The sequence below is a fragment of the Boleophthalmus pectinirostris genome, unplaced genomic scaffold, assembly GCF_026225935.1.
Source record: "Boleophthalmus pectinirostris isolate CB_2022bp ecotype Guang Dong unplaced genomic scaffold, ASM2622593v1 HiC_scaffold_10, whole genome shotgun sequence".
NCBI classification, from domain to species: domain Eukaryota; kingdom Metazoa; phylum Chordata; class Actinopteri; order Gobiiformes; family Gobiidae; genus Boleophthalmus; species Boleophthalmus pectinirostris.
Window position 1 is genome coordinate 19,739,808 of NW_026570971.1, and position 27,984 is coordinate 19,767,791.

A 27,984-nucleotide genomic window follows, 5' to 3' on the forward strand; every position below is an offset into this window, starting at 1 on the left:
TGAATTTAGGCATTTCTTATGATAATAATATCATGTAATCAGCAGGAACAAATGGCTCTTGCCTCATGTAGGACTGTGACAATAACAGTATATATTACTTTATTTATTTCAGCAAACTCTTTCATGTGAGACCTGTCACCCAAACAGATGTATACAGGGCTGATGCCAAAGAAATCCCCAGGATATTTCAGGTCAGGATCAGGAACAGACTTGTTATCACCAATTAAGTCTAATATTCAACAAACCCTTTGAAGACACTATCTTTATGTGACAGATTCTCTATGCCAATGAGGGGGAGAGCAAAAAGGAGAGTGAGGAGCAGCTGCCCATTGGAGAAAAGTCCAGTTACATCTGCCACAAAGGCCATGAGTTCCTGCCCACCCTGTACCACTTCCCCACCAACTGTGAAGCCTGCACCAAACCGCTGTGGAACATGTTCAAGCCCCCGCCCGCTCTCGAGTGCCGCCGCTGCCACATCAAATGCCACAAGGACCACATGGACAAGAAGGAGGACATTGTTGCACCATGTAAAGGTAATATGAGTTGGCAAAAATGTTGGCAAATGATGGCAGCTTTTTTACATAAAATTTGTTATGGGTTATGTTTACTAGTAGATGATCTTGTCTTATGTGAATCTATTGCATTTTCAGAAGTAACTGCATTTCTGTACATTTGCTTTTGTTAAATATTGTCCAGATATGAGTCTTAAAGCTAGAAATTAAAAAAAGTGTATATACTAGTCCACCATCACAAATAATTAGAAAATCATGAAAAACTTCAATATTTTTATCACAGATTTTTTGTTTATTTCTTGAATTTTTATGATTGTGACTTACAGATCATGACAAAACAAAATTTTGCGTTTGAACATTGTGAAAAAGCCGAATATTGGGAAGTCATGGTTTTGAAATATTTCACTCTGTGTCGTCGGTGTATATAATATATGGATTTGACTTTTTTCATTCTGATTATTTGTGATGGACTAGTGTATTTTTTATATATAATTTGAAAAATCCAACTTTATTTCAAACTATAAAAAAATATTTTGTTTTTAATAACTAAACACTATACAGCATCTAATAACTGACCATAAATATATTTGGAGCTCAACATGTTATGGCGTAGTTGAGTTGTACAGGGAAAATGCACAATAATACACTGACCAAGACAAATAATTCCTCTTACTCTTTTACACTCTGTGTTTTAGTCAATTACGATGTGTCCACGGCCAAGAACCTGCTGCTGCTGGCGATATCCCAAGAGGAACAGCAGAAATGGGTGAGTCGTTTGGTGAAGAAGATCCCAAAGAAGGCAGCCGGATCAGAGCAGTTTGCACGCTCCTCACCGCGCTCCACCATGAAGGTCCAGGCCAGCCAGTCCATGAGGAGGCCCAGCAGACAGCTCCCGACCAGCAAGAGCAGGTACCAACCTCACACACGATTCACAATAAAACAAACAAGAAGTTGTATATCTTCTGAATGTTATGAGGAAATTCAAGAGGAGATGTCTTCCTTATTTGAGAGACACATGCAACAAATAAGTGGCTGTGATTGCACCATTCCAGAGACGGTCTGCTGTCATATATGATCTAGTTCCAAACCGTTCTGCATTCAAATAGAAGGTAGGAAGGACAGGCTCACTAGGAAACAAATTCTGCATCCTACATAAAGCCCTGTTAAAATAATTACGACATGAACTTCAATGGATGAAAGGGCTCCATATTTATCTGTATTATTTTACACTAGTGAAGAGCCTTTTGATTTCTCCAACATGTGAGCTGTACAGCAGGACTTTACTGCAGGTTTTTACTCGTAATCCCATAATGAGCTATAAAATAGTATATTATAATATTTGATATAACAATAGACTTTAAGTTGAGGGCTGCCATGCTTATTTTTTGGAAGTATGTTGCAAGTATGAAACACACCCACAAAATGACATATTGCCTTTCAGAAACTTATTATAAACTTATACAAAACCAAAACTTACTCATAATGAAGTACTCATACTGGCCCATCCAACCAACATACTTAACAAAACTTTTTATCTGGTCATCCAAAACACACCCCATTTCAGAGAGCTGTCTCCAGACTGGAGTCTTCAGGACTGGCACTGGGCTCTGGATGATATTGATGACGATTGTTCTTCAATTCATTTCTGAAAATTGCACTGGTAACAGTTTGTGCTTTGTGTGCTGTGTATTGCAGTGCTTCTTTTTTCTTAAACTGGAGGTTTTCATCAATGAACTACAACACTTAAGAATCAGCTGTAAACTAGGACATAACTTTACATGGTTTATACATGAGTGTTCTAACCCAGCCCCCGCAGGTCTAACGGCATCAAAGTGAAGCGACAAGAATCTGACAGTGGACAGTGGTACAAATGATCCACGCTGACCCTTAACTTCCTTTACGTCTGTATGTTGACTTGACTTTTTCTCTTTGTAAACTGGAAGTGGTTAACAGACACGTGGTAACAGTGCATGTGATGGGGTGGTGTTTGTTACATCTAAGAAGCACTGTGGTACAATAAAAGCAATTGTTATTAAAATGTCTGAAAAATGTACTCAGTAATATTTTGTGTGACACTGACTGATGATACTTATTGGTGTTGCCTTGCAGTTAACCTTGCTTCGGAGCGTGGTGCCTCTTCATTGTGGTGGGATGCAGTCAGTTCCTCCTAAGACTCGATAAAAAGCAAAGAGACACAAAACTCAACTCTGCTTGTTCTGCCTCACCCTTGATGGCAATCATTTTTCATCTCACCTGTGAGCCTCCCTGTAAGCTGTACATCTGTTATGGGGCAGCTGGCCCCAATCCAACAGTGGATTACATTTCACCAACCCAAATGCCCTAAACCACCACACAGCTTTTCGGCAAGACACAGTTCACCTCTGCATCACTCATCACAAGGCACTGTTGGACTGAAGGAAAAGTGGACTCTTCCTCACCTCCTATGGGGACTATTATGGCCAAAAAAGACTTCTTGTGTTTGTGTATTATGAAGATTCTAAAGGGGAACACTACAGGTTAAATTTAGAATCTTAATGCAGCCTAACGTCATTGGCTGTACTTTATAAAAGTGTGCAGTTGTTGCTAGTAGCCTTGTTTTTAGATGTGTGTCCGCACACATTGGTAACATGTATAAGGTACTTGCATAAACATTTGAGGAGTGTTTGGGCATTGCATTCACATTCCTGTAAGATTCTCCTATTCCACTGGTGTGACAAACATTCTGCTCTGGATTAGATCCACGTCCTTGCCATCAGTTTTAAGGGTGTAATTGTTTGAATGTACTTCTGGCTTGACCAGATATCACATAGGCATTATATGTAGTTGTTTCCAAAAGTACTTGACTGAACGTTCTTGATCACGTACTATCATGAGTGGACTTGTGTTTACCTTCTCACTCACTTAAGTGAAGTAAACTGTGGGCCGCCACTATCTGCAATGGAGTCATGCGGCTTTTCTCACAGATATGAGGGTATTTAAGAGAGAAACAGAGGTATGCAATCAGTTTTTCAACACAAAAGCAGCACTATTCTACTTAGTTTTCTAAAAGTGTTTGTCATTATATTTTTGTATTCAAAGTACCAGATGCTTGGTTTGGGCACATCATGTATGTGGCTGAAAGAGCATGTGTAGAGTTGTGTGTGTTGAGTGTGAACTGAGTGCTCTCCTTTAACCAGAAGCATGTTTTATACATATAAATATACACAGTATATATTTTACAGGCCATACAGTGCACATTATATTATTTATACAGCCTTGTCCACTTTGTATTTAAGGGCTCTACAACAATTGCATGTTTGCTTCCAAACTGCTCTATAAAAGTAACCACTTAAACAATAAAGACATGGATGTGCCTTTTGCTTATGTTTTTTGTTGTTTATATGAACAAAAAGAAACTGACAATTACAATTTTTAGTAGTGTTTTCAGCAATTACTAAATGTGACAAACACACGCATAGACTCAGAAACCCAATTTATTTGGTGGTAAAAACATTCCATTCTCTGTTGAACAAGCAACACATCCTAGAACTGATATCTGTCTGCTTTTATAGTTTGTACTGTATTATTAATTCTTTCATAATTAAAACAGAGACAAAGGTTTGGTAACAGCACAAAACAAGAATGTTCACGTTGAAACCTCATATAAAAGCTACTTAAAACACACAGCATCGTCCTGAGAAGAACATTGTGGAAATACTTGGCTTGAGTTGCTTTTGCAACGTCATAACAGTATTCGTTGGTATCACATTGGATTGGCGTTTACATTTTAGACAGTGGAATGTTTGAGAGAAATGTGACGTCCGACACCGAGGTAAAAACAATAAAAGCACATTTTAAGGGAAGGTTTACACAAGGTGCGTACATAACTGTTGTACCAGTCTGTCTCACTTAGAGGGATAAACTCAGTCCTCTTTCTTATGGCTGCTTTGTCTTTGGTAGTAAATTACTGTGAGGAGCACCCACATGTTTAACAGGGTCATCACTATGAAGCGCACCAGCACTACACCAGGGAATAAAACACAGAATTAGTACCAGCATGCCTCAAAGGATTATGTAAATGAACAAATTCATAGATGCAAAATCCCATAAATTAGATTTATGATTTATGCTATAATCAATATGCAGACTTACCCAGCATGTCGCCTGTTGTGACGGAAACTGTGTAAATCCGGGCTAAAATGGAAACACTAATTGTTAATGGACTGTATCTTAATAAGTATATTGAGCAGCAGCAGTTTGCAAGTGTAAATTCAAGCAATACTCAGAACAAAGTGATACAATGGCACTTACCTATGCATGTATAGAGCGCTAAAGCCCATGTAAGAGCACTCACTTGCCCTGCATCTTTTGACTTCCATAGACACTGAAGTTGGGCAAATTTACTGGCCGCACTGATAAAAGTACACAGACTCTGAAAAAAACATTACATCATACTTAAAAAAAAAATCCTCAAATTATCAATGTAAACAAACCTTCTTACCATAGCTGTATCTATAACTAACTTGTCCACAGTTAACAGATGCCAGCCCCCAACAAACCTAAGCACACATTGTTAAGGAATGTCTTTTTGTGTCTTTGAAGCACTTCCTCAGGAAGTACAACAGTGAGGTTAAAGGATACAGAAATGTGTAGAGAAGACTCTGCCTCAAACAGCCTCTGTATTGGAGGATCAGCAGCAAAAGAAACACATCTATATGAACAGAAAAGAGGGTTATTGTAACATTTACCTATTCATGCAAGTCTATCTGATTGCTGAAAAAATAAACAGTAATAAAATAATGATAATAAAATGTAACTTGCAAGATCTAGATCTGGATTTTGTCTTATAGATTTTTTAGATTTGCTTTGCTTTAGATGTTGTGTCTGTAGTTAAGGAGCATTATACTAGGACATTCAACCTTTCTGTTAGGACAATGCTTCATTGTTTGTTTGGTACATGTCAGTGCCAGACTACTTCCCAATATAAAACAGCACTAAATTTAGAGTCATAATGCAGACATTAACTTAACGTCATAGAAACGAGTGTTCCCCTTTAACCACAAACATGTTTTATACATATAAATATACACAGTATATATTTTATAGGCCATACAGTGCACATTATATTATTTATACAGCCTTGTCCACTTTGTATTTAAGGGCCCTACAACAATTGCATGTTTGCTACCAAACTGGTCTATAATAGTGACCACTTAAACAATAAAGACATGGATGTGCCTTTTGCTTGTGTTTTTGTTGTTTATATGAACAAACAAAGACTGACAATTACCCTTTTCATCACACATATGATGTATGTAAAAGCATTACAAACATGTCTTAGCCTATATTATTATATTTCTACAATACACCTAAATGCCACTCACCTTGAGCAATGAGAATAGGATATTCCAGATATGTTGGAGGAGGGTAGTCATAGTACATTTGATAAGTTACAAACACAATAAATCTGAAAGAACAGATTAATGTTATTAGAGTACAAAAAAACAAAACACTGGCCACCATGCACTTTAAGTATTGCAGATGCTCAATCTCCACAACAGTCTCCACAACAAACAGACAAACAACTGTTGCATGTTTAGGATGTTGAAGCCTTAGGTTGAAGCAGATCCTAAACAACACAGGCCATCTCAATGTAAACATGAATGTTACTCCTGGTGCCTGCATGTGACTTAAGCAGCAATGATGAAGAATGTTGATGACATGGTGCTATGGTGTTTGATAGGCCTAAAGCTATTTTGCAAAAGTCATGCAAAATAATATTCAATTATTTATAATTATCGCTCACCAGTACATCTGAGATAGTTGTCAAGTAGGCATCCAAATGGACAAAAAAGACACAAAAGGTGAGCCTATTTAGAAAAATTTAACTAAAGTAATTGATGCTGTTTTAGTGATTTTCAATTATGAATTCATTGTGAATAAATTCAAGCCATCAACTGGTCTCGCATATGAAGTTGGCACAATAATTGTTTTGTAGCAGATTACTTGTTTGCACATCACCACCTGGTCCACCCCGAGGACACAGAGCATGGACCACACCTTTCATTAGTTCTTTTAGCGTTCTCTTTTTTCTCTTAAACTGGTCTGTGTGTTAATGTACAGTATACAATGTACTTGGAATCTTTGGAGGATGCACAGAATTAGAAAGAAGAACAGGAAACATTACTTTTTCCTATCACGCAACACAACATGCCAAATGAGTAAATAGAGTAAACATCACACTTGAACTGAATTTGATATGAAACAGTCCACCATGAAAACTATAAAGTAGCCTATATTACCCGACAAGTTCCAGCAGCAGACTGTTGAGACTGACTCCAGCTGAGGTTTTGGCCCGCATCAACACAAAGATCTGCGGGAACTTGAGCACCATACACACAAAGAGTGTGCTGAAGTTTGCCACGTGCAACAAAGTATCGTGCTGCATCTTTTCAAAGCTTAATGTTTACTACTTTGGTCCTGAAATTTAGCATCCAGATGCTGTCGTCACCAGAGTCAATGATACACCAACTACAAAGCAATCACGGCTGCTTCCGTCTCAAACTTTCAAAATAAACTGGTCGCGGTTGTGAAGCGATGGCTGCTGATCGATGGATGGTAAAAATTATGATGTTATTTTGAAGGTTATAGTGGCCATAGTTCCTGCCCGCTTTGCTCACCCGCTTCCGCGAACAGGAGAACTTAAAGATGCACTATGTGATTTTTATTTTATTTTTTTCTGGTGAAAGAGCCACTACCTGAATGTGTCCATGGAGATGTTCATGTTCCACTGTATGGCATTAAACCTAGCATATATATCTTGCAGCAATATCAAAGTACAATACAATTATATGAAGGCAACTTTTCCTTTAATTGTTTCACATAATGTTTTATACACTACACTTAAGCCTTGGAAATGAGTAGGCAGGGCATTTAACTCATACAATTCATAAGCTTACATAACACCAAAAAGGTATATATATATATATATATATATATATATATATATATATATATATATATATATATATATATATATATATATATATATATATATATATATATTTTTTTTTTTTTTTTTTTTTTTTTTTTTTTTTAGACCACATATATATAATATGTGGTCTAAATCAGGCCAGTAGTAGGCCGAATCTCTGGGCCCAATTTGTGCCGCTGGTTGTTGCTGGACAGGAACAGTCTGTCCAGCCTCTGCACCTCCTTCCCCACTGGAGAAGACAGTCTGCTGCCAAACATTTGGTTGCTGGTACATGGGACTTTATCAGAGAAGAAGGACACATAGCTGGGCAGAGGTGTCTCTTGCTTTGATTCACCCTAAAAATTAATTTAACAAAGAGTAAAGGACAAAAACATAGAATATAAAATTCAGGTTACATTTATATTTGAGAGCCTATGTAGAACAATAGGCCTAGTTCAAGTCTATTAGTTTGTAGTCTACACTGTAAACTATAAATAATAAACATTTCCATCTTACCAAGTGATCATTCTTCGTTAGAAAGTCCCAGTTTTTCTCCCTGTTAACAATAAAGATAATTAGTTTAATACAGCATTAACTGCTTTAGGTAATCTAGACAAGGTGAAGAAGTGAAGTTTATCCTCACCATTCCTTGACTCCTCTGCGTTCCCTCCACACCATCTCTCTCCAGAAATTGTCCTGTTTCACGGCGTCCTTTTGGCTTGTGCCCAGAGAAGCTCGTTCTTCCTGGGCATACAGACTCCGGTCCATCCGGGGCTGGCTGCTTTTGGGTTGGACCACGGTGGTTCTCGGCTGCAGCCTGTACCCCGCAGACGACACACGCCTCATGCCTGTGATGTCCATCTTCATCACAAGCAGGAGCCTTGTCTGTCTTGCCTTAAAAAGTGATAAGCAATAGACAAAAAGAGCGCGAGAAAATCACTGCTTTGAACTAGCTTTGTTACATGTGTTACCTTGACAACCATCTCTTTGGCTCGCTATTTTACAGGCTAACGCAGCAGGTGGGATTCACATGTTGTTGGGAAAATAAACTCAGAGAGAAAAAATATTATTACTTACATTTCCAATGCATTATGTATGGATTGCATTCAATACATTCAAATAATAATGTGAAGAATTTATGTTTTGCAATTTAGCGTCACGCTTATTCTGAAAAACGGAAATACAACTCGCCGAGCTTTTTTTCTGAATCTGCCCAAACCGGATGTACTTTGTAAATTCTGGCACTCTTGCATTGACATTTGACAATTCTTTATTTCTGTGTAGTTATTTTGTCCATTAAGGAAATAAAAGAGACGCCATAGTTAAGGTAATGTATATTCTTATGTGCTATACTAAGTGTGTTATGTGATATTTATTGAAAAACGTGCTTGTGTGGAAAAAGTGGTTTGCAGTAATCTCATCATAGTAACATTGCATTTAGCATGGATTTTAGTAAATGCTATATGATGACCGTAAACATGCATATCTGCGTAAAAGCCCTTTACAGTGGCCTTAGCCAAACGTAACGAATTATTTAAGGCAATTATTTCCCTCTCTTTGCGATGTGGATGTGGATTAAATAAAGTCCCAGTCCGCACTTTGACTTGCTAGCTAGCTCACTATCCCAATGAACTCTATTTAAATATTAGTGACTGTGGATAAATTAGACTACGGGAAAAATAGCGACTCGTCATCGTGCATCTCTGACCAAAAAAAGATCCTCATTTGTTGTTGTTAATAAGGTTATATTTAATATTTGCAGACTACAAAGTACTAAGTAGTAACTTCATCATAACTTTAGTGTCATAATTGCAGGTCAGGATTATTGATTCTGTGGGTTTAGAGAAATACTATTCTAGGAGGCTGTAAATTAAATCATTTACAAAGGACAGTCGGTTTGCATTATCTTCTTTTCCGAGCAATGTTTAGACAATGTAAATGACTATGTAAAATGTTGTAGTTGTACAGTTAGATCTTTTTCAGTAAAGTAAAGAGAGGATGTAACAACAGTTAAGTGCTCTGAATGCCTAGTATCTTTAAAGGCAAAGGCAAAAGAGAGGACAGCTGTGAGGCATCACAAGCTGAGAAACAAGAAGCTCTTTGTAAATTGAGGCTTTTGCACTCTTGGCCAAAGGAATAATCTTTAGACAGTCAGCCTGTGCCCTCAGACAAAGTTTCTTCTGTTTGGTTGAAATGTAATCTTAACCATTACAATTCAGAAGATTGTTATTTCACAGCATTTCTGCTAAGTAAAAAGCAAACAAGCAAACAAACAAACAAAAAAGAGCTAAAAGGAGTTTTTAGTTTATCCATTCCTTAACATATTCTTTATTAAAAAAATATACTCACTGTTTTAATGCTGTTTTTAACCAGTGTTAAAAACAGTTGTAATTTTTGTTGTGGGAAAGTGCAGTATATCTTTACTGTTACGGCTGCAAAAAGTGTTATTATTTTCTAATCCAAAATCCCAGGATGGCATTATAAAATATACAGCCACTGTTAGTACCATTTTTAAAAAGTGGTAATTAGTGTAGTAAAAATGCAATATATCTTTATTATTAAGACTGTAGAAAGTGCCTCTGTGTAGTCATCAATAGTTAAGTAATCTCAAGTGACCACTCAGCAGCTGTAAAACCTGATGCGAGTGGGTGAGCTGTCAGAGGTGATAGACTCCTGTCTTTGGTCGAACACTGTGGACAGCCTCAGCGCTCTCTTCAGTTTGCCCTCGACACTGTTTATGTGCCCTGTCACCCAAAGCCACATTCTCTGAATTGTAGCCCTCATGTACGACTCTTCAGGAGCCACTGGGGTCAGCCGTGCACCAACACCACCACCAAAAACTATCTGAGGAAAGTGAACAGAAGCTGCTGTGCAACTTGTAGTAAATAGTATCTAGACTGGGGATAGAGGGCACACAAAAATTATTTAATATGTTATGGTTTAGATAAATATGTGTATGAAGGCCTGTTCTTTTCATTTTTACTCCTGCCAGACCAGGACTTGGAGATATGGAGAAACAAGGATATGATCGTGAGTTTTGGGTGTAGTTTGTAGGTGAGACTTGTGTGTGATTTTAGTTTGACCCTTTTCATGAACCTTCTGTGAAAAAATAAAGTTTACTTCTGTTTACCATTTTAATGGCTATGAAAACCTTCTGTTTAGCCAATACTTATAACTAGTACATTTTGCAGTTCCTTTATTGAATTGTAAAGCTGCAGTCAAGTCTTACACTTTCTTTTTGCCTGTAAAAAAATAAGATTGTGCTCTCTCTGTGAGTTAATTTCTTTTAAGCTTTGATGTATAGTGAATTGAAACCAATATCAAGTACACTGGTATATTATGAGCTTTGAGCTGTGCTTGGCAGAGATTAGACCTACTTATGTTCTCAGAATAGGATGTCTAATATTGTTGCAGGCCTAGGCCCGGAGGGGGAGATGACTAAGGAGGATGTGTCAGAGCCTGTGGAGGGCGACACAGTCCCAGGCAGTCGACTGGGACTATCCCATCAGCGTCCAGTGGTCCACCCAGTGGCCTCTGCGCCCATACCCAGTGAATGTGGTAGGTCATGTATCCCTTAAGTACAAACACACCAATACCTTTGTACTAACCATCACTGACATCACTGACAGCACAGTTATTCATCTAGTGTTTTTACTTTTTACATTGGATAAAAGTTTCCTTACTAATTAGATTCATTGTATGCTAATCCTGTTAAGGCTTGTACTTTGAAGTATTGCATGGATCGAAATGTGGCCAAATGAGAATTGCTTAGCAGTTGTATTTATGCTTCACAAACTTCCCTTCCAAGAGGAAGGATAGTTTTACATTTCTAGAGCTGATCATTGCATGTTCAGCCAATATGTTCACAAATAAAAGGTAGTGGTAGTAAGCCATGGTAGAACACATATAAAATTGAGATCCTCTTCTCTCCAGAGTTCTCCTTCTTTGACCCAAGTGACCTGCGATGCAAAGAGATCCTGGAGGATCCTAGCACCACAGTCCCAGAGCTGTTTGCTGTGCTCAGGCAGTGGATGCCCCAGGTCCAGAAGAACATCGATGTCATTGGCAACGAGGTAACCTGCATTATCACTTCGGCATTACTGTGATTTTCCGATTTTAATGTCATGGTGCATATTTGCACATTTTACTTTTCCTAATACTGGTAAATTCCCAGCTTTGTAAGAGACTCAGTGGATGCTAGTGTAGCGATTTTCCAGAGAACAACTTGACTTGAGGAGATAAAATATATTCTTCTCGCTGTTACAGAAAGATAAGTTGTAGTGGATTTCAAGTATATCTTTTTGACGCACAGATCCTAAAAAGAGGCTGTGGTGTGAATGATCGGGACGGCCTGACAGATATGAGCCTTCTGCACTACTGCTGCAAAGCCGGGGCTCCAGGCATAGGTTTGTATCAACATTCACTAAAACTCTTAAAAATAAACCTTGCAATATAAATCTCCCCGGATGCCCTTGTCGGCTCTCTCATATTTGGGTGTTTACTTTTTATTGTCAGGTGATGCAGACAGGGCAGCTGCTTTTGCCCGGCAGCTCCTGGCTCTGGGTGCAGATCCGAACCTGCGCTCACGCTGGACAAACATGAAGGCTCTGCACTATGCAGCCTACTTCGATGTGCCCCAGCTCATTCGAGTGGTGCTGCAGACAGCTCTGCCCGGAGGTAAAGACTGCCCATCTCACATTATGAGAGTCTTCATTTTGCCTTAAGCATTTTCTTCTTTATATCAGTTTCCAAATTCTGCAACTTTGTAAAAAAGTTGATGTTCCTGTCATTTTAACTATGGTTGGGAAAGCTACATTGATTGTACATAGTGTACATGAATCCTGATACATTTTTCTGCATATTTCCCACTCCTACTTTCAGCCATGATAGACACAGTGATCACTGAACTCATTTTGCAGCACTCTGAACATTAGCTTAAAAAAAATCTTAACCTCCTAAACTTCAAGTGGTCAAACATTGTCAGTATAATGACTCTCTGTTGTTGTAGAGGTGGATGCCACTTGCAGTGACTTTGACTTTGGCACAGCCTTGCACATCGCCGCCTCCAATCTGTGCACCTCAGCTGTCAAGTGTCTGCTGGAATTAGGAGCAAACCCTGCTTTCAGAGTAAGTGGTTTAACTGCTGGTTCACTGGTCAATAAATGAGTCACAGTGTTACCAGTAAATCTGAGGTGAAAAAGTAACTCTCCTGTACAGTTTAGAGCAACAAACCTGTGACAGGAAATGTTCTTGTTTGAACATTTTGTGAATAAGATTATATCATACACTAATTTCCCACTGGAGGTCACCAAAGCACCATACAATACTGGACTGGAATTCTGTGAGCTAACTTTGGAAGCTTTTGATGCATGTGACTTTTGAGCTTGGAATTGTTTTAAAATATATCCTTTTTATTTGTTTTTGACATGTATTTTCTGCGATGTTCAGAGAGTGCCAGGAACAAAATGAACTCAAGAATGCACAGAAATACTAAATATTATCTCCCTTGTTCTGAATTGATTGTGTATATTTGGCTCATAGTTTAAAGAGTTAATAGTGTGCTGTCAGAATCAACTTGTAAAGAAAATATAAATTTGACGTAATTTATTAGTAATGTTCTGTGACAGTTTTGTTTCTGTACTCTTACAGTAGATTAAACAATTGACTTTTCTCAAGGGTTTCAATGATAGAACAAGCACACATTCTAAACAGAAGTAAAGTAATGATATTTTTGATTACATTTTTGTAATAGAACATTTGAAATCACAACTATAAATCTGATTAATTATACAGCTCTGTTTGAATCACATCAGTCACAATTTTAAAAGTAACTGCTGCCTCGTCACATCATGTAAGTTGCAAACCATTGAGTGGCATTTGTTTCCGCTCACTACAGTCTAACTCTGGATCTGCGATGATTTGCAAGTGAAAAGCGCTGACAGGGAGAGAGACAAGCTCCCTTCTGATGTGTATCAAAGACTGCTGGTGTCATCGCTGACGGGGATGGTGAATGAGAGCGACCCAATTACTCTGCACAACCAAGCCAAAGGACCCCCTCACCCCAACCCCCCTCTGTCTATCACGCCTCCTCCTCTCTGCGTCTCCTCCCACCTCCTCTCAGGCGCTCCAGCACTCGCTCTGCACTTTCTTTAGACACCGCACTAATCACCAGTGTTGTGCCACACTGCTGATCAGCTGCTTTTAAAAACACTACAGGCAGATTTAGTGATTTTTGTGCTCCGTGCTGAAATGATGCTAATTCTGTCAGGCGACTCGGTGTGAAAGTGATAAGATTGAAGTTTTTAATCATGGACAATATTGGAGTTATCTGTTTTGTAATTTAATATAGAGAGTAAATGTGAATATTCAATCACATTTGTTTGAGCTGAACACTATGAGAAAATATTGGATTGCGATATTCCCTCAAATATTGCAATTAGATTAAATTTGTAGTTTGTTTTTGTAGCATTTACATTTCACAGAGGGTTTAAATATTAAGTTTTGCTAAAATAATGTGAAATACTTTTACACTGGACATAATATTTCCTAAATATTGTCTTTTTGTGTGATAATTTTAATGACCACAGTTTTTTTTTTTTGTCATTTTGATTCAGTTGCTATTAGTCTGGCTGCCCTGGTCTGCTTGTTGTATAAAATCATCATGGAATATGTCAAACAAATACATTCTTTTTTTCACCAAATGACAAGTAATGATGTTGACTGAATTTTTGCTTTTTAATATTATGATTCAATGCTGTATCTTGCTTTGCCTGTTCTGACTTTTTACTATTTATCTGGCAGAATGACAAAGGCCAGTGTCCAGCCGATGTGGTCCCTGATCCAGTGGACATGCCCTTAGAGATGGCAGATGCCGCTGTCATGGCCAAGGAGCTATGCACTATGCTGAGGGAAGCGTTACCCCGGCCCACCTCCCCTGTGCCCCTCCCCCTACACACCCACACCGCCCCACTGTCTGAACAGGCCCGGGGGCAGCTCTCCAACATGGGGCTGAGGCTCGGTGACCGTGTCATGATCGCCGGACAGAAGGTTGGTAGGAGTATTTCTGGCTTAATATGCTGTATTTGTTGCCTGGGATTCAGAATACACACTTCTCCAGTTCTACTCATGAAGATGTGTGTCTGGTCACTGATGCATCTCCCCGAGTTCATATGGGTGTGATTTCCAGATGCGTTAGCCAAACAGGGATGGTCGTATGATCTTTCTGTATCAAAACAAATCTAACTGCTTACAAGGAAAAAAAAAAAGGAAAATATCTCAACAGACTGAAAGAACTGCAGAATCAATTAGCGAGGCACTAAACTCTGTTGATCAGGGGGGAGAGAAATTTAATTTTGTGCAAGATCATTGGTGACCAATGAGCACCTTTGTTTCAAATGCATCACAAAAATAAACAAATCTGATTGTATGGGTGTGTAGGTTAAATTAAATGTTGATGGGGCACAGCTTTACTTAACATTTCAGACAATTATTTTAGTCCTGAACTGAGAAAAAATACTTTGCAGTTGCTAAGCAACACCATTCTGGCATATTTCCAGCATCCTGGGTTTGTCTGACAGTTCACTCTGGCGTATCAACATTGATCTGTGCCTGTCCAGATTTACATTTATTTTATTTATTCATTTGTATTTCTTTGTTTGATGTTGGTAAACATTTTCTTGATGAATTAGGGTTAGGGTTAGATGGATAACACTTTTAGTTTGATACATACCATAAAGCTGACCTGTTGGTAAAGAGGTTTGTCAGTGATGAACAGTACTTTTACACTGATACCTGCACAGCTGCTCACAGCAGGGACACTCTTCTGATTGGCTGTGAGTGGTTTACTAATTTAGTGTTCTGACAAGGAAAGGTGCTTTATTAGATAACATCTGAATTTATATTCATTATGATTAGAAGCTACCTTGTTGTTGTTAATTTGTTATGATTGAGGGCAGTGTTGTTGATATTAACACAATAAAAAAATAATAAATGCAAAACAGATTTAAAAGCCTTTCCTCTCTGAAATTAGCAGTTGGCAGGCATTGATTTATTTTTAACAGGTACAGTGACATAGGCATTTAAACTTGTGCACAGGTGGGGACCCTGCGTTTCTGTGGCAGCACTGACTTCTCCTCAGGACTGTGGGCCGGAGTGGAGCTAGACAAACCAGAGGGCAAGAACGATGGATCAGTGGCAGGAGTCCAGTATTTCAACTGTCGCTTCAGATATGGTGCATCCCATCATCACAGACAGAGGTCATTCAGAATCCATTGACACTGTGTGTAAAGTTTGTTTTGCATTTCACAGGAATATTTGCACCACTTTCCAAAATAACCAAACCCCTGGAGAGACTTAAACCTGGAGCTATGAGGACGTCCACTCCCATCCGGCCGCCACGCAAAATAGACCTGTCCCGGGTCACTTCTAAGGTTAATACGGGTAAGACACTCTTTAATAAACTACTTGTTAAAAGTATAACTAAAATCCAGTTCAATACTTTTTTATTGAATGCTCTGAAGTTAATTAAATATTGAGCACAGAGTGTTAAACAAGGTCAACTGTAACAAAACTTCATTTTTATTTTAGATCATTGTTGTGTTTGAACGCTACAAACTGTACAATTAAAAAGTGAGGGTATGTTATGTAAAAATGTGCTGCAGCATTACTGAGACCAGTTAGGCTGAACATGACTGCAGAGGAAGCCCTGTGAGCGACCCGTAACATGGTGTGATTGATAGTCCAATTAAAGCAGGTTTAATAACTGGGGCATTGACAAGCTGAGGAGGCTGGCCACTATTCATCACTGGACTCTGTGTGTGTGTCTTTACCACCCATGCACCGCACAGAGGCTAAAACTCACACACACCATCTTTAGTCTTCTGGTTCTACCTGCTCTTTACCGTTCACTCATATCCGGCCCGGGCCAGTCATTTGGGAGCATCTATGGATTGGTTGGGTCATTGTGCACGTCTCGTCTCACTAACGGGGAGACACAGAGGCAGCAGAGGCCCAGACTGGCCCCTATTAGAGCATGTCAGCCGTTAGCCCAGTCCTCAAAGAGCAGCAGACTCACATGCAGCTCACAGTCCCTCTCTGTGGTTCAAAAAGTGTGGGTGCATTCTGTAGTCTGTCACACGAACAGAGACACAGCGAACACAGAGATACATTGGAGATAAACTTTATATTATTTAATGGGACTGCAAGCAAGTAAGATGTAATATCAACTGTATGTTTATTACTGCAGTATGATTATTGATACAAGCTGATAGTAATTCTCAACACCCAACAACACTCAGAGTTAAAAGTGCATTGTGGGGCTGCTTGTCCACCATCTGCTTGTCTCCGTGGAGATGGTGTTGCTGTCTCTGGAATGTTCCATAGTACATAAACTTGTCCATGGACATGTCACAAGCATATTACAACACCAAACCAAATTACAGGTCAGGTCTATGTCAAGGTGACCCTGCATGCATGTATTTCAAAGTGTTTTTTTTTAATGCAGTTCAACACACTGTATAAGGTAAAATAGACAACTTTAATGTAGTACTGTAAAACATTCTAAGCAGAGCAATCACATCTCCAAGAAGATTACATGTTTAAAGTTGCTCCTTTATCTGATTATAAAAACATAATATGCATAATTTTTTCCCTCAAATTTAAGATGATAGTATCACTGTGGCATATCCAGTTTATTCCTTTGTTGAACTCATACATGAAATTAGATATTTAATACTTAATGGTTAGCGCTCAAACAACACCAGCTCCTCACTGCGTTTTCCTCTTTAAAATATCAAAAGAAATCAATACATATTTATTTCTCTCGGTTCATTATGTTTAATACAGTGAAATGTGACACAGACAGATCTTGAAAGATGATTTTGAATCTCCACAAATATGAATGTTACGTACTGAAAGAGAGACTTAACAAGTGCAATTATCAACCTTTTCTCACACAGACTTGATTTTCACACTGCGTTGTGTTGTGTTCCAGATTCCTTTGAAGTTTTCTTTGTTCTTTTGTATTCGCTGCTGCCACTGAAGCTCCTGTCTGAATACAACTGCGTGTCTCAGCATATGCGTTTTATTGTGAGACCAGTGAAATAGACAGTACAATTAAGACTAAAGCTTTGCCACTAATCCTTTATTCGTTGCTTTTCAACATAACCCATCCTGTCAGCAGTGGGTTTTTTGTGTCACCGTGCATCTTTAATTACTGTTTTCAAAAGTTTTACCTTTTCTACCTAGTAGTCATACAACATACTTTTAGTGGGGTGATGAATTATTTTGGATTCATGAATATTTGTATTTTCTGCACCTTTCCTTCAGATATTATTTAGTTCATTTCATTTTTGTGGTCTACTGTATTGTCTTTGAAAATACCAGATTTTGTGCATTATTTATTGTTCTGTCCTTCCAATTACATTAACTTTGAATTAGAAATCAGATGTTATGTCCTGATGGTTATTCTTAAAGTTACTCTTACTTGAGTAATAGTTTCCCCAAATACTACTATACTTGAGTATTTTCTTGGACCACTACTTTGTACTCCTACTTGAGTTACGTACAGTGTTTTGCTGCTCTACCTATGCATGATTTTTCACTGTTAAATGAAATCGTAATTTATTTCCATATATTTTCAAATTAAGAAAAATTACATTAAACCAATATATCAGTCCTGGTTCTAGTCCAGGGGTGGGCAAACTTTTTGACTCGTGGGCCACAAAGGGTTCTAAAATGTAACTGAAGGTCCAGACCTGGAGCAGATGGATGGAGTTTTTTGATAATCCACCTCATAAGAGAAAAAAAATAACATGAGATATATAGAAAATATATCCCATGTTACTGAAATATAATATCCTATAATTGAAAATCATTACAAAGCATTACAACAAAATAACTTTCAAGTCCCATGGTGTTCACTATTTATTGAAATGACTTTTAAAACACTGAAAATTATTTTTATTTTTATTATCAGCAGGCCGGATTAAAAAGGTTAAAGGGCCGCATATGGCCCCCAGGCCGTAGTTTGCCCACCCCTGTTCTAGTCAGACTGAAAATGAAATATGAATATCGATATAAATAGGTTACACAGGTTTTTGCACCAAGCCTGGGGATGGAAAAGGTCTTCTCTTTTAATTAACTACAAATGCAAATATGTTTGAATTCGTGCACTTCAGGAGGCGGACATTTGAATGAGGTGAGGGTGAAATAAGAACTAGAATGCAGTACAGAACAGCTTGGGTTGAGCTTGATAGCATACATGGATTTTGTACTTATAAAAGATGAAAAGATTTCTCCTGTAACTTACCGACCTGGTTCCAATCTTTTCTTATCTTCCCCATGTGGTAGACCTTTGGTGAAGATTTAATCATTTTAAAATCTTCCCTTAATCATCCCGTGGCCTGTGAAGGTCTGTGGAAGTCAAAGCGCTAATCAAGCCTGCTGTCCAAATAGCTTTTTGAGAGTCAAATTGGGCGCCCTCACTATGCTACTTTATAAAAGGAGTATTTTTTAATTTACTTTTACATTCCTTGTCCTTTGGATATTCTACAGAAAAATATGTAAAATGCATTAGCTGGCAGGTTCTATAGCAGGTTTCTATTCACATGACTACTCATGTGAATAAAATGCAAAATGTACTTATTGTGCTCCAGAATTACAAGTAGTTCAAATAATGGCCTAGAGGTGGATAATGTAACTTGAGATGTTATTGGTTTGCTTGGAATGTTCAGCAGTGGGCATCACGCTTGCTTTGAATTAAATAAAAGGTGTTATAGGTGCTAAAAAAAACCCTAGAAAAACATGTTTTCTTTGGTCAGCTGGTTTGCCTCTCCACAGATCTAACCTGTAACTTGGCCTGGTCACCTGCTTGCCTACCAAATGTCACCATGTGTTTCACTTTGTATTCTGTCAACAGGTTTATTGCCCCACTCTCTCTCCTCCTCGTCTTCCTCTCTGGACTCTCGGCCCCGCCCCACCCGACCACGCCCTCTGCCGCGGCAAAGACCATCAGCCCGCCACCGCAGAGAACGCCCTTCACTCAGCCCAAGGACGACCCCATCTATGTCCTCTGCTACTTCAGGTAATAAATTTAATATTTCTTAGTACATTCTCATAAATGACATGTGGACTCGACTTTAAATTCAGTTTTGTGTTTTGAAGGTGTTCGCAGCCGTACCCCGTCAGCCAACAGTTCAGTGTGTGAGGGCTCGGAAGTGCGCCTGGGGGACCGAGTGCTCGTGGTGGGACAAAGGACAGGGGTGGTCCAGTACTGCGGGGAAACTGTTTTTGCTCCAGGTTTGTTCAATGAACAGTGAATAAAATTGTATTATTATATAAAAATACAGCAGTGTCAAAGTTTGATGCTATTATTTTTTTAAAAGACAGAATGATTTTGGCCTAGGCCTGATCTCATAGTACTATATAATGTGAAATGGGGAAAAGAGTGGGAGAGACATTCAGCTATTCTGCGAAATGAGACATTACGCAAAAGGCTGGCACAAATCTTTGTATATACTCTGCTTTCAAGCTCCTAAGCCACAGGACAGGACTTAGAGTACAGATTTTTGTTTAGCACGTGACAAGAAATGGTTTGTTGCCAAAACATGAAATAAAAATATATACTGTATTGCATATAAACTTCCACTTTTTAGACTGATTCAAAGCTATATGCTATTTACGCATGCTTCTGCTCAGCAAATGGCAGCACACACCTAATTCATCTTGAAGACATAAACCTTGAATGTCTCTCTCTCTCTCCTATTATTTGAAGAAATAGCTAAATATCTCAGAAAATATAATCCACTCTTCATATTCTGAACACAGCGGCATGTGGAGATGAGATAGCAATTCCATTAGTTCTTTTAAACCTGATTCATGAGTGTTAAGCAAAGCGAAACAAGACCGTAAAAGCTGGAGCAAGCTCTTAAAGTGCTCCAAATATTTATCTCTGACTTCTGCTTATCTGTCATGTCTGAATGAACATGAACTTGTTTTATTGCACCCAGCATTCTACGGTATTAGAGAGGATTCTTTTTCAACTTCTCTTTGATATTTTTAAATCAGAGCCAGCGGAGTCGTGTTATCTGTGCCCCGGTGCATTGAGGGTTACTGCTTTCTTCCCATAACATCAGAGTTTTCCCTTCGGCTTTTTGTCTCTGGATCTGAATGTGGCACACACACTAAACTACTTTTATTTTGGAGGGCTGAATTTAAGACTAAAGTCATTTGGAGTACAATAATAAAGCTAATCTTCCCTAACCTGTTTTACCGTGCTTGCAGGCCTTTGGTTGGGCATTGAACTGGACAAACCCAGTGGAAAAAATGATGGATCAGTGGGAGGAGTGAGGTACTTCAGCTGTCCACCGAAACATGGGGTTTTTGCTCCTCCATCTCGGGTTCAAAGGTACAGACAGTCTCTTAGTTCCTTATAGTTAAAGGTGCACTATGTAACTTTTCTGGAGAGGATCCACAACTCATTTGTCTCCATGGAGATTTTAATGCATTGGCTTAAATTGCTCACATGATGCTATTAAACTGATGTCTCTTGCATTTACCATAGTTTTTGGACTATAAGTTGCACCAGCCAAAAAATGTGTAATGAAGAAAAAAAATATATATCAGTTGCACAGGACTAAAAGTCACACATTTTGGGGGAAATTTATTTTATAAAATCAGAGACCAGGAACTGACATTTCATCTTGAAAGTCAAGTTATAGTAACATGACATATGAACAGTTCTTCAGATAACTATAACATAAACAACAGAACAGAACAAGTTCACCAAACTCTCCATCTCACTCCAAATCACTAAATTCATTGAATTCTTCATCCTCGGTGTCACTTCCAAGCAACTCAGCGACCTCCGGAGGTAAACAGAGCACTACTTCCTCTTCTGTGTAGCTGTTGTCAGACTCAGCGTCAATTCCAGTTAGAATTATTCCAGCCTTTTTGAATTCTGACAAGATGGTTTCAGTTGTCTTTATGTTTGTTTAAATTTTAAATAGTCAAATACAGAAGTAATGGTGCGATCGACTGACATGATAGCAGACAGGACAGTGGGTCTATGTCTTCTGCAGCCGACATGCGCAGTAGAACAGAGTGACAGGAGTCACAGGAGTACAGGAGTACACAACCCTAGAGCCTCTTGTGGCTGTCAGTGTGAAAATATTAATATATAAGTCGCAGGACCGCCCAAACCATGAAAAAAGTGCAACTTATAGGCCGAAAAATACGGAATTCAACTACATGTGAAAATATCTTAAAAACATGCGAGTGGTGTCGCATCTAACTTGTAATTTGGTTTGTCTCTATGGAGATTCTTAAGTTTATGGCCATACTGTGGAACATTGTAGGTCTCTCCACCAGCCACACAGTGCAAATTCATTGTTTTGTTCACTTCGTAACTTCTTGCATCTTGGGTTCAAAGGTCCACAGACAGTCCCTTTATAAATAATTCACTGTTTTTATTTTCTATAACTTTATAACTTCAAGTCTGTTACTAGGTTACAGTAAACCTACTCATTTACATAACATAGAGCTGTTTTTTTCTTTAATCCATCTGTTACGTTATATGTCTAATGAACTCTTTGACAGCCAGGTGTTTCTATTGACGTTTGTTTTAGTTGTAAGTTGTTTTTCCTTGTATTTGTGCTCTCGTGATTAGCAGCAGTCAGCGTTGTCGGATTTTCCACCCAGGGCGTTACCATAGATCATCACTGACTTTAACATGACATTTTATAATGAGCCAGATGCCACAAGCTCTGCATTTAACCATTGATTACTGCTCATGTTTGTTCAGTGAATGTGAAAAATGCAGCAGGAAAGGAAAACTCTACTCTGACCAACAATTTACAGAGGCGAAATCTATTTGTAATTACTTGTGCCTCTGTTAAGTTGCACTGTCTTTTCCGTACAACAGACTAATGTGTTCAAACTATTCAAGGCCTATAACTCAAATGTATAGTCACAGCCAATGCACACTGACAAAACTACATTTATATCTTATTATAACGCCTCCTCTTACAGTCTTTACATAATGTTTGAAGTGTTATAATGTTGACAAATTGGTGTTAGAAATAGTCTGGCTTTTAGCTGAGAAATATGTTGAAATCCAGTTGAAAAAGGTTGGTCCAATTGTTGTTGCTGTGTCTGCTCCTCAAAGATAAACTCCCAGGTATCTCATCAACCGCCTTAGTGGCTGTTGATGAGTGGAATAAGTCAGTCACGTAAAGCTGTCTCACAGTGTCAGATAATGACTACAGAAATAACCTGAGAGGAGAAATTACCATAGTTATGCACTTTACCTTGCTCCCTTTCAGACTCTTTTCTACTGCTCAGTGCAGTGCTGATAATTATAGTCAGCCTTTTAGATAAAAATATCAGAGTTAGTCCTAAGTTTATTAAAGGTTCCAGTTCTATTCAGCTGGTCAAAGCATTCATTGATTTAGTGTTAAAGACTCACATACCGTGTATGGCACTTGAGTATTAATAACACTGATAACTGCAGTTACCAAACTAGAACAGAATGTGTGAACTCAGCACTGTAAGAGCTCATGTAACTCCCTACTGGAGCTCCAGTAGAGACTATAGGTTACAATTCTTATAACAAATGTAATCCTAATTTATTTCACCATATTTTTTTTTAATGTAATCTCCACTGGGAGCTCTGTGGTTTTCAAACTTGTCTCTTAACCCTGAATAACCGCGAGTCCTATCAGTGTGAATGATTAAGTGCCTACAATGTGTTCTTCAAATACAGATCTGATTTGACTACTACGCAGCACAGTTCAATTGCATTTATCCATCCGCCCGCCTCCTCCTGCACCTGTGCTCATTTGTAAACAGAGAGTTTGCACTGCGTCTCTTCATTATTCTGCAGTGACTGGGTTTGTGTTGAACACACTGTTCATGTCCTCTTTAGACTGAGCTGTTTTCTCTGCAGCCAGCCCCTGTGTTGTCCTGCCATCCCTTATTCATGTCATTTTCTGCTTGTCTTCCTCTGCCTAATTAACCCAGGGGCACACGGTGTGCTCTGACAGGGGAGCGTCTAATGGACAATTTCACATTCTCCCCATCAGACACCTTGTTGCCTCTCTTTGTCTTGCCGTCACCACCTATCACCATCCATTTTACAAAATAAACTGCTTTTTCTTTCTTTTCCACAAACAACATTTAAGACCAAACTTTCTCCTTCAGACTATCACTTTCACTTCTTGCTTTTTATTACGACACTTACTTCTTGTCCTTATTGATCTTGTTCTGTCAGCTGTTTGGTGATTTTATTATTCACATATTACATGGGGTGTGTAATATGTGAGTGTGAAATGTGCTGTTTTGTGTTGACAGGATCCATGGGTCAGTGGACTGCCTCTCTGAACTGTCTTCAGCACGTTTCTCTCACTCATTCAGTGGTGAGTTTCTTTCTTCTTTCTCCTTTCTGCTTGTGTTCTGCAGAGGTCTGTGTGAGACTTGACTTGCGTGGTCTGTGCACAGGGTCGATGCGGCGCAGTTTCAGCTCCACGTCTGCACTGGCTGTTCCCAAGGACTCAGGCAGAAGGAGCAGTGCTGTGAGCAGGTGTGTGCCTGTCTGCTAAGCTCCCATTCCTTTCCCCGAGCTTTCAGCTTCACTCTAATCCCTCCAGCAGTGGCACAATCAATACTGATAAGAAGCCGCACTATTAGTCAGCAGAAGGTTCCTTATTCAATGGCCGCTGCATGATTGTGGTTATAATGAGAGAATACAGGGAATAGAAGATCAATCCCTCAAGCACCAGGCTCCCATGAATCTCTCTATTACTGTGATAAATCGTTCTTTGTACATGCGATCGCTAAACTTTCCTCTGTTTCTCTTGGTCTCTAAAATGCACAGAAGCCGCTCGGCCCCTCATCGCCGCCGCTGGAGCACACTCAGTGGAGGCAGTGGAGGCTCTGGCCCAGCAGGCTCTGCCCCGGGGCAGGTGCGGCTCCGTGTGGGCATGCAGGTGCTGCTGAACAGTGCCAATGAGATGGCCTTTATTCGCTACTTGGGCACTGCGGACTTTGCCCCAGGGCTTTGGCTGGGACTGGAGCTCCGCACTCCAAAGGGGAAGAACGACGGGTCTGTGGACGGACGGCGCTACTTCACCTGTCGCCCTGGATACGGTGTGCTGGTCCGTCCCAGCAGGGTCACCCACAGAGGCATCAACGGCTCACTGCTCGTCTCTGACAACAGCTGAGGACTGAGCGAACTAAAACATTTCAGAGACATTTTTTTTTTCTTTATTGTCTTTTAACTCATTTTTTGTACTAACATTTGCATGCTCTGTGCACCATCCTGGCACTTTGCACTACATGTGTCAGACACACTTAAACACCCTGGTGCCAGTCTATGAAGGAAGGCAGAATCTATGCGTTATATGTGCATACAAAACTGGTCTAAGAGTGTATGGACGTGTTTAAGGCGGCAGCACAGTGACTGTAGGAAACTCACTAGCAGCAGCACAGACTCTACCACAAAGAGCAGAAACACTGAGCTTTGCTGGAGAAAGTTTTCTGTTAGAAACTTTGATCCACATTTGTCCCCAGAACGGCTGCATTTGATCTGTTCTTACATTTGGTCAGGCTGCTCTTTTGTAAAGTTCTTTGCCTGATCTCTCCATTGACATTTTGAATTCAATAATGTTACTTGTGGAGCTGCATGGGCTTGTACAGTTACATACATGCAAAAAACAAAAGCACTTTATTGACATTCTTGTTAGAATTAGTCTTGGATGAATATTATAAGGGAGTCCAAATCTGCACTACCTAATTTTCTTGCACTGAAAGACAGAAATTTGCAGAATTTATACAAAAAAATCAGATAATTTTGATCCTGTGAGAACATATTGTATTTAATTGTATCAGGAGTAAATGTTGCTAAAGCACAACCAAAATGCTTTAAATCTGTGTATTATATTTCTATTGACAAAGGCACTTTTATTCAGTCAATCCCAATTTAAAATGCAGGGTCTGGAGAGCAAAATGTCTGTTTTGTTTGCCATTTAATGAATCTGCACCAGCTAATACAGAGCTATTCTAACACTATCTTAAACTGCTTGGTAACACTCTTTGTCTTTGTTTTTTGTACATGATTTCACTGAACTGCACGGGTCAACTGTGTACACGGTGTGAGAAGTGCATGGTGCCATTCAAAGCATTCACTGTCACACCAAACCACTTTTTCTAATCATATCATTGCTGATACTTGGACCACATTTCCAAACATTAGACATGGCCTAATTGTATTCAGTGCTCAATTAAAGCATCCTGACAGAGGAAATATGCAATTATCTAAAGTTCCAAAGAGACTGCACCATTTGATTAGAGCAGGCGAGTTGTACAAAAGATTGATTGTGAGTGTGGAAAAACAGACCTGCTATTCAGTAAAACCCTCATGTAGCCTCCAATTAGGGTGCATGGCCCACTGCAGCATCGCCAATAGACTCCTGTCATCGATGTGTCTGGCAAGTCCCCAGGGAGCGAGAAAGGAAGAGCACAAGGCTCTCTGATTTTGAAGATCTTAGGGTTTTAAAAAGTGTTTTTAAAAAGGCTGCACTTTAAAACGCTCTTTGAAAATCAGGCTCTTCAAGGCCCTCTGTGATAAATTATATCTTTGAAAACAGTCTAAAAATCAATCATTAATTTTGCTTTAATTGTGGGATGAATCATGAAAGTATCTGCTGGTCCTTTGACACCATTTTTGTTTGTGTAATATGAGTTTGTTAGTTTCAAATATAAATACATTTAATAAAGAATTCACTTTTGTTTTGCAGACTTGTTTTTTTTTTTCCTCGTCTAGTGCAGTAGCCATTGTTTACTTGACTTTGACTGTTCATAAAATACAGGGAGTTTTCTTCTGGGAGTGAAGGCGAATGACATTTTGAGAGCCGTTACATGTTTGCTCACTTACCATTTGATTCCACAGGGGCTAGTCGCTGCCGGAGCTTAAGAAAAGCCTGTTGCATTGTGGGATTGTTCCCTAATGCCAGCCTCGGCAACACATTCAAATCTGACTGAGGGGAACATGCTGTTGAATAAATACGAGCGTGTGTAAAAATGCAACAAGGACATTTCACCTTGTTTTTGTCATAGAAATACAGAAGTCAAACTATAAAGGTTAGTTGTTTAAAGGGCCTGGATTATGCTGTTTCTATCTCTGTTATAATGTTGTTCCCTCATCACAAACAGACTTGGAGTTGCGTTTCGTTACAGTCACACGTTTATCACAGAAACCCTATTTAGGCTGATTTCTTCTCTCAAATGGAAAACACTCTGCTCCACCTTGTGATGTCATGGTAATACAAAAAATGGGAAATGTTCCACTGTGATTATAAGCTCCCTACACCTTCAGTAGAATTATTTGGATATTTTCAGCCCTGGAATTTGCAATCTCTACTGAACCTAAGGTAAAAGGAGCTGTTAAATTGAAAACTACAGCTTCATGACATCACAAAGTAGAACAGAACATTTTGAGCTTTGCAGATGTAAACAGACCAATAATGAAGAGTTAGTCATACATGTGATTGAAACGAAACACAACTCCAGGTCTGTTTTTGATGAGGTAACAACTGTAACTAGCCTGATTCATCAGCCGGTTTCACTTCATGGAAACCATCTGACCTCGCAGCATTAGGATTCGTTCGCTCGATGGTGGGCAGGTACTTTTTTTGTTTAACCAATCGCTGCTATTTGCGTCGTGACGTATGTAATGCGTCGCTAACTGGGATAACTGGTATATTAAGCTTTTCCCAAATCGCATAGGAAGAAGGGCAATAACGTCTTGATAAAATTCACAAAACATTCTCTTTGTTCCAGCTTTAAATCCTCGATCTCGGGAATCATTGCCCACACAGAATGTTTAGCGCTTCACTGATTGGCTGGTGCCCGAACTTGCAAATCCGGGGTCAAAACGAATGGTCTACTGTATTCCAATTCCTGACCTAGTCGCAGGGGAGAAATGAAATTGAGCGGAGGCACTAGGTGACGCCAGCCTGGCTACATTGTAACATGGCTTAAAGCTCAAGTTTGTGTAACATGAGACCATTAAAGACAAAAAGCAATAATAATCTGTATTTGCTCTGTTACATTACCATAATCTATTGTAATTTTTTGAACATTTTTGCCCATTATTCTAGTCACTTGTCACTAGGCAGACTGCCCAGTGTCTGCAACCTGCACGTCTCCATGGAGATGTTATTTCTCTGCCTGGAATGTTCCACAGTATGCATTATCTTCATCACTATTGTCCCATCTTGAGAGTGATTTTACTGTTTGTCTTGCAGTGCTGGTTCCTACATTAGCATTTGAACTGTTTTGCCCGTCATATTTCTAGACTACCCAGTATTTCCTGCTTGGTTCTATGGAGATATTGTTGCTCTACTTAGAATGTTCCGCAGTATGCATTACCTTCAGCTCTATTGTCCCTGCTTGAGTGTAATTTTACGGTTTGTCTCACAGTGCTGGTGCAAAAGGAAAGATGAATACAGAAGCTGCATCAGAGCT

General features: G+C 39.2%; 4 protein-coding genes across 7 annotated transcripts in view; 2 read left to right on the forward strand and 2 right to left on the reverse strand.

Moving 5' to 3' along the window:
* Positions 1 to 3,865, forward strand: part of rock2a (rho-associated, coiled-coil containing protein kinase 2a) — a 29,026-nt gene extending 25,161 nt beyond the window's left edge. Inside the window, exons 29-32 of one of the 2 annotated variants that reach the window (XM_055156105.1) lie at positions 113 to 191; positions 275 to 533; positions 1,208 to 1,421; positions 2,622 to 3,865. In XM_055156105.1, coding sequence (XP_055012080.1) covers positions 113 to 191; positions 275 to 533; positions 1,208 to 1,421; positions 2,622 to 2,625 — 556 coding nt within the window. In that variant the 3' untranslated portion in view covers positions 2,626 to 3,865. Of the gene's footprint in view, positions 1 to 112; positions 192 to 274; positions 534 to 1,207; positions 1,422 to 2,319; positions 2,515 to 2,621 lie in introns of those variants that run through there. The other variant, XM_055156109.1, reaches the window with a different exon arrangement.
* Positions 3,866 to 4,164: 299 nt separating this feature from the next.
* Positions 4,165 to 7,014, reverse strand: slc66a3 (solute carrier family 66 member 3). Its single transcript, XM_055156116.1, has 7 exons — positions 6,794 to 7,014; positions 5,876 to 5,958; positions 5,133 to 5,202; positions 4,993 to 5,050; positions 4,803 to 4,923; positions 4,644 to 4,685; positions 4,165 to 4,512 (listed from the first exon to the last, which is right to left on the reverse strand). Exons 1-7 carry the CDS (start codon positions 6,937 to 6,939, stop codon positions 4,415 to 4,417), a joined length of 618 nt encoding a protein of 205 aa, XP_055012091.1. The 5' UTR covers positions 6,940 to 7,014; the 3' UTR covers positions 4,165 to 4,414.
* Positions 7,015 to 7,613: 599 nt separating this feature from the next.
* On the reverse strand, positions 7,614 to 8,403 carry cunh2orf50 (chromosome unknown C2orf50 homolog). Its single transcript, XM_020919458.2, has 3 exons — positions 8,108 to 8,403; positions 7,981 to 8,020; positions 7,614 to 7,820 (listed from the first exon to the last, which is right to left on the reverse strand). The coding sequence occupies exons 1-3, from the start codon at positions 8,329 to 8,331 to the stop codon at positions 7,614 to 7,616; spliced, it is 471 nt and encodes a 156-aa protein (XP_020775117.2). The 5' UTR covers positions 8,332 to 8,403.
* Positions 8,404 to 8,543: 140 nt separating this feature from the next.
* Positions 8,544 to 26,254, forward strand: LOC110155554 (CAP-Gly domain-containing linker protein 4). Of its 3 annotated transcripts, none has more exons than XM_055160183.1 (15): positions 8,544 to 8,791; positions 10,879 to 11,022; positions 11,398 to 11,537; positions 11,777 to 11,870; positions 11,980 to 12,141; positions 12,473 to 12,591; positions 14,266 to 14,511; positions 15,559 to 15,694; positions 15,772 to 15,903; positions 19,382 to 19,546; positions 19,627 to 19,761; positions 20,746 to 20,869; positions 23,812 to 23,876; positions 23,959 to 24,040; positions 24,335 to 26,254. In XM_055160183.1, the coding sequence occupies exons 2-15, from the start codon at positions 10,899 to 10,901 to the stop codon at positions 24,678 to 24,680; spliced, it is 2,070 nt and encodes a 689-aa protein (XP_055016158.1). In that variant the 5' UTR covers positions 8,544 to 8,791; positions 10,879 to 10,898; the 3' UTR covers positions 24,681 to 26,254. The 3 variants fall into 3 exon arrangements, 2 of the variants coding, with proteins under 2 accessions (XP_055016158.1, XP_055016164.1); XR_008633085.1 differs by lacking the exon at positions 24,335 to 26,254 and adding an exon at positions 23,225 to 23,351 and having other exon boundaries at positions 8,546 to 8,791; positions 23,959 to 24,021; XM_055160189.1 differs by lacking the exons at positions 23,812 to 23,876; positions 23,959 to 24,040; positions 24,335 to 26,254 and adding an exon at positions 23,225 to 23,775 and having other exon boundaries at positions 8,546 to 8,791.
* Positions 26,255 to 27,984: the final 1,730 nt, after the last annotated feature.